Source organism: Onychomys torridus, chromosome X (genome assembly GCF_903995425.1).
Source record: "Onychomys torridus chromosome X, mOncTor1.1, whole genome shotgun sequence".
In the NCBI taxonomy this organism is placed as follows: domain Eukaryota; kingdom Metazoa; phylum Chordata; class Mammalia; order Rodentia; family Cricetidae; genus Onychomys; species Onychomys torridus.
In genome coordinates, this window is record NC_050466.1 from 7,201,640 (window position 1) to 7,214,830 (window position 13,191).

The 13,191-nt window shown below is 38.6% G+C and overlaps 1 protein-coding gene across 16 annotated transcripts in view; it reads right to left on the minus strand.

The window, feature by feature from the left end:
• The window catches only part of Cask (calcium/calmodulin dependent serine protein kinase), a 340,650-nt gene that overhangs the window by 198,929 nt on the left and 128,530 nt on the right, over positions 1-13,191 (minus strand). For all 16 annotated transcript variants that reach the window (XM_036175421.1, XM_036175420.1, XM_036175418.1 and 13 more), the window contains exon 3: positions 6,471-6,576. In XM_036175421.1, the coding sequence (XP_036031314.1) occupies positions 6,471-6,576 (106 nt within the window). The remainder of the gene's footprint in view (positions 1-6,470; positions 6,577-13,191) is intronic.

Below are 13,191 nucleotides of genomic sequence, written 5' to 3' on the forward strand. Positions count from 1 at the left end.
TTTTAGTTTTCACAGGATTAGCATAGCAGATCCTGTGAGGAGGTCTAACAGGCCTGCTTCCAATGCTGGCCCTGATGGGCAGGCATCTGATGACCTGAACCCCAGAAAGTTCCTATCTCACTAACTGAATAGAGTGGCTCCCTGCATCTAAACTGTGCAAACAACATTTTATGCTGAAGAAATATTTAGGTTCTGGGAGTCTAGAAGCTGGTAGTGCTAGGCATAGAATACCTATGCAGACAGGCCTCAATAAAAACTCTGGGCACTGAGTCGCTAATGAGATTCTCTGGTTAGCAACATTTCACAATTGATTACTGGAAAGGCCTACTGGAAGCTTGTCCCTAGGACCCTATGCACCGTTTCCTTTTGCTGCAATAAATCATAGCTGTGAATGCCATCACACACTGCATCCTGTGAGTCTTTAAACTAAACCATCAACCTGAGAGTAGTCTTGGGGACCATGAGACAGTATTTAGAACTAAAATCAACTGACCATTTTGACAGAGTGAGTTTGAAGAATGTTAGTGAGCTGCATGAATAGTAATTTGTATCCTCATACATAAGAAAAAGAAGTCAACAGACTAGAGAAGGCTATTTAACATACCTATAGATCTTCAAATAAATTAAGACACTGCAGGCCAGATTTTTGTTGTGTGATAAGAAACAAAGACATTTTTTGCTTAAAATGTCTGTTACAACTTTGCTGGCAAGTAATAATTAGTTCCACTTAGTTTAATGAATTTCACAAATACTCCCTTCCCCATGCATGCATATCAGACAAAAGTTAAATGCAGTTTCAGCCTATTATCTCCTTTGTAAGCTTCAAAAATACAAACTGAGAATGTTATTTTAAAAGATAAAAAACTATTGTTTTCATGTCAGATGTGTTTTAAATCCATATTTAATTACTGTAAAATTCTCCCTGTGGTATATGTAATCATACTATAACAAGGTAATTAAAATTCCTTAGCCAGCCAATTTAGGATTTACAGCTTAACTCAAGCACCAGACACTACTAAAACAAGCCCGAATGTGCTACTGAGAAACAAATATTTAAATTTTTTTTGGAGGGGAAACACAACTCAGCCTTATCTTCAAAACTGAATCTGTACTTTAAAACAGGTTTGGCAAATCACTGCAGACAGGTTCAAAGTGAAGACTAGTCCCAAAGCAATAGCACTGTCCACTTGTCTAACAGTCTGACTGCAGGTGGTGGCAAGATGACAATATAATCGTTAAACATTAGCCCTGCTTTAAAGGTCACCTGGTCCCATGAAGACCTGCATCTGTTCAAACTGAACCCAAGGATGGACCTGGGTATGTGCATCACTAAGATACTCTACATAGGATTCATTCTCATTCTCATTCTCTCTCTCTCTCTCTCTCTCTCTCTCTCTCTCTCTCTCTCTCTCTCTCTCTCTTCCTCCCTCCCTCCCTCCCTCCCTCCCTCCCTCCCTCCCCCTCTCCTCCTTCTTTCCTTTGTTTCTTTTTTTTTTCCTTCCTTCCGGAGATAGGGTTTCTCTGTGTATCCCTGGCTGTCCTGGAACTCACTCTGTAGACTGAACTCTGGGTCGGCCTGCCTCTGCCTCTCGAGTGCTGGGATTAAAGGTGGGCGCCACCACAACTGGTTTGGAAAGGATTTTCCAAGCATTTAAATCTATTGCTTTAGATCTTTTCCAGTTCAACTCTGGTTCTGTGAATCTGTATTTAAGTATGCTTTACATTTGCAAACTATTTGTAATTATGTAGACATATACTATTTCCTAGGATTTTCTAATACTCAAGCAACATAATTATGCCGTATAATTTCATGAGTGTAATTTAGAAAAAGAGTATTGGCTACACAGAGACTGCAGCAAAGATAGATATGGATACCCAATTTTAAAACGTGCTGGTAATCCAAATATGCTGTTCAGTCTAGCCCTTCCCCCCATAAGAGCTTCCAAGAAGCCATGAAACAACAAAATCAATTGGCCCAGTTTCATTTGTTTCCTCTTTCCCTGTCTACTCTGTATTGATGTAACATTATAAAACTGTGAAAAGGATCCAGATCCCTCACAGCTTGAGCAACAAGCCCTTGAATACCAGGGGAAATTACATTTATTGCCAGGAATACGGATGGAAATCTGGAGTAGCTTAATCCACACTGCAGCTGTAGATGCATTCCCTCTCTTTGCCAGTAGGTGGAGGCACACACAAATATACTGGCATTGCTCTTTTGAGCACAATTTTTATAGTAATCTGTTTCCAGTTTTTTGGCTTGAGGTAGAAAAAGTGGGCAAAGATCACTGTGAAGGCTCATTTATAAAATAATGATAGAAAAGAAGAGTTTTATATTTCTATTTTGGTTCTGGCCTTTTAAAGAAATCACCGTTATTTTAGCTGTGACTTTATAATCTACTTTCAGGTCCCCAGAGCTCATAAAAAAGTTCTAAATTTAGATAGCTGTCATTTAAGATTCATGTTCAATTAGGAAAAGCTGAAAGTCAAGTGAATATGATATGATATTAAGTACTTATTGGTGATTTTGTTAGGCATGCTAATGGTATTATCATTTAAAACAGGAGTGTTTCTAGGTGAAATGACACTGTTTTAGAAATCTCAGGGGCAAATGCTCATAGGAAGGAATAGCTTGAACAGGGACTAGCGAATGTTCTGATAACTGCTGAAGCTCAGTGCTGGCTCTCATCATATTAGTCTCCCTTTTTATCTGGAATTTTCTAAAATAATAAGTGAAAAAAGAAAACAATCATGTTCTATTATTTTAGGCTAACAGTAGGATTAGGCCACTGGTAAATGTTTATCTTTAATAAGATGTCATCTTTAGTTACAGCCACTGGATTATTTTAATCAGAATGGTATCATACAAAATCAGTCACAAAAATCTCCTAAGGACCACCTCACCACTAGAAGGCCAAATCCAGATTTCATGACAACAAAGAGCATCATCTTTCTCTTTTAGGAGCCCCTGATGCAAGCAACGTGACTATCCAAATTTAGATCAATTTAAACATTTTGTTTTCTGTGCTTGTTACTTTATAGTACACGATTCAAACTGCTTTTAGTTCTCTTGGAATAAAATATGGGCAAAGAGAGTTCTTGAGTGAAGAATCAAATTAAACCAGAAAAATGATTAAAAAGGAATTATAATCTTAAAATTTTGTGGGATGTCAGAGACCCTCTCTAGTCTCAAAGTAAAACCCCACCTTCAGCCCTCTTGGATGGATACAGCTCCTCGGGTGTGTCCTGTAAGACAGCAGCCTCATTCCTGGACTAAATCTTGTCATTAGAGATCCTTCCTTACTTAAAGGTGAAATTTGTCACTTGTTGATTCTAGTGGTGGCCTGTAACGCCACAGTGAAGAAGCACATACTCTTACAGATAAGTCTTTCAAATAACTGAAGATACTGATCATGTTCTCCATATGGTGGACTGTTACAATAAGAAGATCAATACATTCCTGGATAGCTATGACTCCAATGTCTTCAAGAGCTCTTCCATCCCAGGGCACTTTATTTGGGATTCAAGTATGTCTAGAAATGCTCAAAATCTTTCCAAGGACATGTGAACTAGATTTAAAAAAAAAAACTTGCCTATTATTATCTTTTGTGGGCATCACAGTGTGCATGTGGAAGTCATAGGACAACTTTCAAGAGTTGTTTCTCACCTTCCACTGTGTGAAGGCAGGCTTTCCCTTCTTTCTGCACGGTGTACTCCAGGAGAGCTTAACTGAGAGCTTCCAGGCTATTCTGCTTTGAGAATTTAACTCAGGTGATCAGGCCCACCCAACATAGCCAGAGATTTTATCTGTTGAAGCCATATTGCTGGGCTCCAGACATAGGATGTTTTAAAGCAATCCATTTCCATTTCTGCTGTGGGATGTTCTGTATGTTAAATGTATTGCTCTGATTGGTTAATAAATAAAACACTGATTGGCCAGTAGTCAGGCAGGAAGCATAGGTGGGACAAGCAGAAAGGAGAATTCTGGGAAGTGGAAAGCTGAGGCAGAGAGACACTGCCAGCCGCAGCCATGACAAGCAACATATAAGGTACCGGTAAGCCACAAGCCATGTGGCAAAGTATAGATTAATAGAAATGGGTTAATTTAAGATGTAAGAACCAGATAGTTGGAAGCCTGAGCCATTAGGCCAAACAGTTTAAATAATATAAGTGTCTGTATGTTTATTTTGTAAGTGGGCTGGGCTGTTGGACTGCCGGGGCTTGGCGGGACCCAGAGAGAAAACTCTCTAGCTACACATCTCCTCATTTACCATAACCTGGTCTGCCTGAAAACAAATGCTGTGATCTGTTAGTCTCCCTTTCATATCTCTGCATTTACAATCAGCCACCTGAAAAGACCAACTGTTCCCCTATCCCAAAAAGCCTATCTACCTTCAAAGGCAGTTGGGGAATGCAAAGCTCCTGCAGAGGAAGGTGCCCTAGAAGCAAAGCCAAGGCCTCGAGGAAAGAAAGAAGGCACCCACCACCTTATAGCTAGAGAATGTGTTTATGAGAGAGCTTCATCTATTTTAGAACTTGAAATCAATAGTCATATGAATATCGTTGTCAGGATGCCTATTATTTTAATTTTATAAAAAAGAAAAGAAGTCAGATTCTTTTCTTTGACAGAAAGCAAGTCTGATTGGGCTCTGTGATTTGACAGAGAGGATCTGTTTTGCCATATAGGTCACATAGTGGACATTTCCTAAAATGTAGCTATACTGTTGTGAAGGAAATATATTTAAAAGAACATTCAGGGTACTGAAAGTAACATTCTTAGAATAAAATATTTTAAAATTTAAAATTTAATTTTATGTGTATGGGTGTTTTGCTTGTATGTATGTCTGTATATCATACATGTTTGGTGCCTCCAGAGACCAGAAGAGGACAATGGATCTTCTGCAACTGGAGTTGTGGATGGCTGGGAGCTGCCATATGGGTTCTTGGTCTCAAACCCAGGTCTTTTCCAAGAGCAGCCAATGCTCTTAATCTCTAAGCCACCTCACTAGCTCCACAATAAAAGTTTTTATATATCAACTTATAGCAGGCCCAGCTCATGATTCTAGCACATCTGTTAGCTAGTGTTTTGAAGGCTGTGACTCTATGATGGAATTGGCAGGCTCTTCTACAAACACTGTGCTGTCCTGCTTACTATGAACATTCCAGGGAGAAAGGGCAGCGTGTAAGGGTGGAGTATGGCTTTGTCTGGAATTCTATATGCTTACTAACTAACGTAGCCTAAGATTCCATTCAGAATTTCTAAGCTGTTGCAAACAACTAATCAAAACATTTATGTCTCTTCCAAGTAAATAATCATAATTAAATTCACACTAATCTTGCACTTATGTAGCTGAATTTGTCCTCAATTTTACTTTCTTTGTTTTAGTTCTTTGGACACAAATTTCTATACAGATAGACAATGTATTAGTGGGGGCAACTTGTGAAATGTCTCCCAGAGACTCCTGCTTCTTGCTATGTAGATCCTGGTATGTGAGCTGTATCTAATGAATCATTTCTAGCTAATAAAATATGGCAGAAGAGATGATGTGCAACTTTCAGAATTCAGTTCTAAGACTGATCTCTATACTTGCTGCTGACTCTATCAAAGCTAATAGCCATGCTCTTCTATGAAGAAGCCCATGAGACACAAGACTAAGGAACGCCTCAGGTCAATAGCTCTTGGGAAATAAGTCCCTCAGTACATGATTGCTAACAGCCAGGGTATTGGCAAAGTCCAGAGCCATCTTGTGAGAGATCTAGAGCCAGAGGATTTGGCTAAATTGGGCCTTATTTCTGATGCACAGAAAGTGACATGGGTGTTGCTTAAAAACCACTAAAATTTGGAGCAATGTGTTATGAAGCAATGCATAATCCGAGTTTGGTATCTTGAATATTAAAGCTAGCATAGCCTCCTTTTCCTGCTTTCCTAAATCATGGGTTAAAGACAAAATATTGTATAATGCCATCCCATAAAGCTTTATATAAACTCTTTGGACATTTATCCAGGCTCACAACAAAATTATGAGAAACAAGTGAAGCAGATACTGTTAGTTGTGAAGTTTCCTTTTATATGGCAATATGGTTACATCAAAAGAGAAACTTAAGTATGTTATTATACATTTTGAGTTGCCAGACAGACTTCCTACATGGAATCCTTCACTCTCATCTCCCTCTTCTTCACTAAGATGCAAACTGAATATTTTGGGGTATCTTCACCCTTTAAACTCTAGTTCATTTTGGAGCCTCTTCTCTTAAATGTGCTGAAAATATGAGAGTACCTGATACACTCAGCTTCTGTTTCCTTTACCACTTTACCACCTTACATGAGGAAATCCTTTTTCACCTGTGACTTCAGGTCTCTTGAAGCACATGAGTCCACGGCTATTGCTAAACTTGAAGAGAAAGTTATTAAAATTTTCTACAACCAGCATCACTTAAAACTTTACTGAAAAAATAAAATGCACACTCACAATTCAAAAACCATGTAAAGCATTCCATCTGAACTATATGTCTCCAATAACTCTACAATGTGTGGATGTTTCAGCATATGACAGATACTGGCTTCCCGCTTTAGATCTGCAAAATAAACATACAACATACTTCATTAGGTAGGAACAAAAGACAATTAGAGTGAAGGATGAATGAATGGATGGATGTGATCTATGGTAACATGAAGACTTCTCTGACTAAAGAGATGAAATCCCCCATTTTAAACTAAACTTTTCTTACCCTTTCAAGACTGTGACAATACAACTTTTTACACTGCTTGTCAGCTTCCATCTATATATGGGAGGAAGCTCTTACTAACAAATGTCTTTATTTCTTAGTGCAAAGAAATACCCTGTCCCAAAGTAAAATAAGTTCCTACAAACTCTATAGTCACCTTTCTGCCTCCAAATTTATAGCTTTTCCTTGATCTGCTGATAAGTAACTCAATTTGCTGTTTTGAATTTTACCTTTGTCTTAGTTTTCCTTAAGTCAGATAAGAATAAAATGTAGCATTTACAGACATATCATAGAAGTGAAGTGAAATATGAAAAGAAATAGTATGGTTTACACAGAAAAGGCACTATTCCCAGAGCCAAAGTTAGAATTAATTAGTTTTTGCAATGATGGGAAGGAATGGAATTCAGAGCCTTGTATATTTTAAGTAGGTATTCTGCTGCTGAATTACACCCTTGGCCTGAGAAACAATTTTAATATCATTTATAAAATATGTTGAATAAGTCAGGGTCTTTTAAGTACTTTGCAATGTTATTCTGAAGAACAAACAGATAATGCAGCTAGTAACTGCTGGGCACTGTGGCACATGCCTGTAATTCTAGCACTTGGGAGGTGGAGGTAGCAGGATCAAGAGTTCAAGGATATCCACTGTTAGGGAGTGAGTATAAGGCCAATCTGGGATACATGAGACAGTCTTTCACAACAACAAAAACTAACAGGCCCTATTTGGAAAACAAAATTACTATCAACATCCTCACACTGAGTGTGGGCAGGGGCATTCCACTACTAATAGCGTTATACCTGTTCGCTGATGTATAAAATACAATGTGGTGTTTTTATATTTGAACGTAGAAGGGAGACAAGAAAGTAAGAACCATGGACAGACTGCACAATGCAATAGATAACATGATCTCTTTTCTGGTTTATTAATTCAACTTAGTCCTGTCAACAAGAGCAATGGCTGCAGGTAGAACCTTACAAAACCTACTCACATACAGTCAAAATAAATAAAAGAAGGCAGTACAGAAGAGATACTATCAGAAAAGGAGGGATCAATAATACAATATTAAGAAAGTCAGGGGCATAGAGGAAATAAAGGTACATACAGGTGGAGAAAGTTGGAATCTGAGAAAAGGCCATGAACATTCTGAGCCAGTAAAATTCCAAAGAAAGGTCAGTTAGTATATGGAACTACTGAAGTCTTGAGTGAGTGTACTATTGACACGGGCACAACCATGTTCTCAATGTCTTAGACCCAAGGGAAATGGCAACACTTGCCCTGGCTTAGGCATAGGGAAATGGCAAAGCTTTCCCTCCTGGTCCAAGTGTGAATGTGACAGTGTATGCAGAAAATGTAGCTTTCTTTCCCTTCCCCCATGTTTACAGCTGGATGACTGTTCCCCTACAGAAATGGCTCCTGCTATGATTTGCTAAACGTACCTCCTTGATTCAGCTGTATACCATAAACCTTGCCTCTTTGATTTAGCCATATATATATAATAAGCATGCTGAGCTTGGGGGTGGGGGAGTACTGTGGCTTCTCCATCCAAGAGCACAGGCCACCTGATCCCATCTTTTCTCATGTCTACCATTTCTTCATTCCCTCATTGCCCCTTTGCAGGGCTTTGGAACCCAAGCTATGGAAGGATGTGGCAGGTCAGGGCTGAACTTAGTATACAAGAGACGATTATTTAATGTTACATTAAAATTTATCATTTCTCTTACTGAGCTGAGCACTCCAACCATTCTGTGAGGTAGGTACATTACTGATGGGTAAAGTCACTCAGGCTTGGAAACATGTTCATTATTACACAGCTATACAGCTATCACAGGAGTGAGCTTTGAACTCTGACTCCAAAGTCAGCAACCTTTCCATTAAGCCGTGTTATGGGTGTGAGTGTGATCACAGTTGAAGAATCTGGAAAAAAAAAAAAAAGCAGAAGAAATGAATGGTTGGGCCAAAGCAAGTTTTGTTTGTTTGCTCACTGTGGTTGTGAAGGAAACACTATGTGTGTGGCTGTCAGCTGTACTGTACTGATAAAGTCCACAGCATCTGAAATCAGAAACTTGGTGTGATCCCACCTTTGTCCCTGCCGCTTACATACCAAATACCAACTTCTATAAGGGGCTTCCTTTCAGTGACCAAAATAGGGATAGTAATATGTGATGCTGTACCTTCAGGGGCTACTAACTGACTTCAGAGGGCAGTGCTAAGACTGAATTAGGAAGCCACATAGGAAAGGATGATGTAGAGTACAGCATGTGGGGGAAGGGGCTAAAGGGAGCGTGTGTGTGTGTGTGTGTGTGTGTGTGTGTGTGTGTGTGTGTGTGTGTGTTCAGTGTTCACCTCAAAAGAAAAGACTGGAGGCTCAAGAAAAATACCTCTCTGCTCAAAAGCAGTTAAGTAGGCCCTGTAGGAGGAGCTGCAGGGCTTGTGCAGGGAGATGCTATCCATGAGGAAGGTTCTTAACAAGTTTGTTGGAGGGCCAAACTGAGCCACACAACATCAATCTGATGTTTGCCTGGCTCTCCTCTTAAGAATGTTCTGCTTCCCTACTCCAGGGAAAGCGTGAGAGTTTTATTACTTCTTTTAATGTTTTCCCTAGCTTCTCAATTTATCATGCCTCTGTTTTCCCTATCAGGACTCCTTCCCATCAGTTTGTGTTCTGATGAAAGACAACTGTAACTCGGCGCTCTGATACTGCAGTCATAAAGCAAACACATTCAGTGTTTGCCACAATAAAGACTGCTGCTCTCTTTTGCACTCCTCAGTTTATTTTTCATTTTGCTCCTTTCATGTAACTACAACATGCTTCAATTCCCACTCACCTTTTGCTACACGACACCTTTGTTACACTAAGAGCTTTTAGTAGAAACAGATCTGCCAACAACCCCCTGTGCTTGGCATGGTGAACGGCTGAACAAGCTCTTGGTCTAGTCTTAATTCCTATCACTCCAAACAAAGACAGAATTTCTGGGGCCCCTGCTTTCCAATAACAAAGTGGCATAAATGTCACTGGATCTGACATTTTGGAGACTAAAACCAGAATGCTGACAGGATAGCACAAGACTGACAATATAAAAATAAATTTGAAACGATAGGGACAACAATGTAAAAGATGTATAATTATTTTCCAGAATTCAAATATCAAGTAAATAGTACAAATAGAAAAGCATACTTTAAAAAACAAATGCCAAAATGAAATTTTAAATTAAGTAACTCAAAATGCACATTGTGCATTTTAACTGTAGACTCCAAAAATAGGAAACTCAAAATGGTTATTTTAAAATGTGAATATGACCTAAGGAAACAAGTACCTGTTGAATGCTGTTAAGCTATGATGCCATAGTGGATTAAAACTATTGTTTGCCTGTATATTGACTCATGAGGCAGAGGAAGGAAGAATTGGAAAGAAGACAGTAGTACTTTGATGTACCTGTCTGACTGTTCATAGATACTAACACGAAACATTCCTGTGAGGAACACAGCTGAGTGGTGCCATCTCTGCCTGGAGTGACTGTCTTGTTTACTGACTAGTAACAGTCAACCTTTCCTTCCTCTTTCTCTCTTCCCATCATAACTGATTTTATAATTTCTTAGGAAAAGTTTGAAAGATACTTTCAATCCTCTATTTCTTTTTGTTTCTTTCTTTTTTTCGAGACAGGGTTTCTCTGTGTAGATTTGCGCCTTTCCTGGAACTCACTCTGTAAACCAGGCTGGCCTCGAACTCACACAGATCCGCCTGGCTCTGCCTCCCGAGTGCTGGGATTACAGGCATGTGCTGCCGCCACCGCCCGGCCTTCAATCCTCTATTTTTATATGTAATGCTCTTACATTTAATTATGTAACTATATTTAATCGACTCATTTCTTTTTTCCTTCTTTTCATTTGTTCTTTGTGTCTTTCACATCATGCATCTCCATCCCATTCATTTAACTCATTTCCTTTTAAAAGAGGCACTAATGCTTTTTAATTTTAGAGCTCAAATCAGTAACATTTTTTAATTAAATCAACATGCTATACAATCTAAAACTACTATTACTTTCGTAAGAAGTTTGGTTTGTCAAACAGCAATAAAGTGAGTATGGCTTATCAGTCTCTTAAATAAGGAATAGCTAGGGAAGCTGTTTCAGTAGTTTAAAAACAATTTTCCTGAAAAATATCCTTATTATTCATTTTACTTCCACTTAGTAGAGTTCTTTCATAAAAATTGGGCACCACTTAGTGCCTCAATTCTGCAGCAAGCTTATTCGAAAATGGGTAAAAACTAGGTTTGATATTTATAAATATGACTGAAAAAAAAGAGCAATTTCAAAAATGTTTAGCTTTGAAGTAGCAATCTAAATCTCAGTATCTGAACTTTAAAGCCTACATTCATTTAAGAGTTAGCTTGCCTAGGAACATTCAATGAAGATTAGATCACCTATTTTAATAATAACATATTCAATCCAATATATGAAAAAAATTATTTCAACACATACTTAAATTAATAAAATGGCCCAGGCGGTGGTGGCACACGCCTGTAATCCCAGCACTCAGGAGGCAGAGGCAGGCGGATCTCTGTGAGTTCGAGGCCAGCCTGGTCTACAGAGCTAGTCCAGGACAGCCTCCAAAGCTAGAGAAACCCTGTCTCGAAAAACGAAAACAAAACAAAAGAAAAAACTGGGAGGAATGGAGGTAGCTACAAATGAAGTCACTTTTTAAGCTGAAGTTATCAACAGAATTAGGAATATAGATACTGAGAGGGTCAGCCTCCAAAGCTACAGAGAAACCCTGTCTCAAAAACAACAACAACAACAACAAAAATGAATGTTAGTTTTGTGCTCTTTAAGATCCAGTATGTGTCTTACACTTACAGTCTATATAAAATTAGTCTAGTCACAATTTAAGTGTTTAACAGCAACATGTGAACAGTGGCTACAAATTAGAATGGTACAACTCTAGAGAAACTCATTTGCTTTCTTCTGGATTACATTTATTTATTTATCTGTGTATACATGTGCACACGTGTGACAAAGTCACATTTGGAGGTCAGAGGACAATGTGTGGAAGTCATTTCTCTTCCTCTACTATGTGTCCCAAGAATGTTCACAGGTCACCAGGCTTGATGGCAAGGGACTTGACTTCGGAGTCATCTCACCAGGCTGCTTTACTTTAATTCTTATCCTTTTCTGTGATCCCTCCCACATCAGATTCATACCTGTGTGCTGTCAAGTAAGCATTCTACCCATTAGCTACATACCCCAGCTTTCTTTTGAAATTCTTAGGCATACATTTGCAGTCAGTCATTAAAAAAGAATCTAAATTCAATTATGTGTAATTCAAGACTACCTCTATAAGAGGAAACTCTATAGTTCATCTTAATAACTACATTTTATCAATTAGTAAGTTTTCCAACTATTGTTAATCTAAATCCTTTATTTGTTCTTTCATTTAGAATTATTTTTATGGTTAACATCACTGCATATAGTCTGTATAGAAAGCTTTATAGATTCTAACACTAGACTATGTAATAAAATATTTGAGGATTTACTAAGTATCATTTGTGATTTTCAAGCACCCCCTCTTCAAGCACCCCCTCTTCAAGCACTTACTAAATAACTGTGATCACTCATGTGTGTGTGTGTGTGTGTGTGTGTGTGTGTGATTTTACAGGGGAAGAAGCTGAGGTCCTGGGTTCAGTGATGTAGGCTGATGACAAATCACATAACTAGTATGAGAGGACAAGACTAATGACAAAAGCCCAGTGCTCTAGCTATTACACCATCATGGCTCCCGGGACCATGGAGTTTATATGTGGTAGTGCAGGCTTGGTTATGTAGCTAGCAAGGCTATTACACACTCAGCTTCTTCCCACTGCACTGTCACCACAGATGGCCAGAAGTCAGACACAGACTTCCTGACAAAACACACAAATATTCTCATCCACTTCTAAACAATACCTAAGTTGTATCATAAACTCAACAATTAAAATTCACTGATATGAATCAAGCTCCAAACTCAAACAGAATATCCTAATGCTGTCCTAGAAATAATTAAGGCCAGTAGTAATGTGTTTATTTGAACAAAATAAGTAAATGAAAATCAGTATTGACAACATTTTCCCTTGCTGTCATAAAACTAATGACTATATGATATTTTAAGAACCTTGGAGAAGTTACAGCAGTAAAATCATTTTCTGCTGCTGAGCTTCATCTTTATATAATAATCAATTTGAAGGCTAATGTATATATAATTCAGGTTTGTTTTAATAAGGCTATTTTTCTATAAATCAAGAAAGACTTTTCTCGGGGAGGTGTGGCGGTTTCAAGACAAGTTTCTTTGTAGCTCTGGCTGTCCTGGGTTTCTCTATGTAGTTTTGGTGCCTGTCCTGGAACACACTCTGTAGATCAGGCTGGCCTCGAATTCACAGAGATTTGCCTGCCTCTGCTTCCTGAGTGCTGGGATTAAAGGAATGCACCACTATA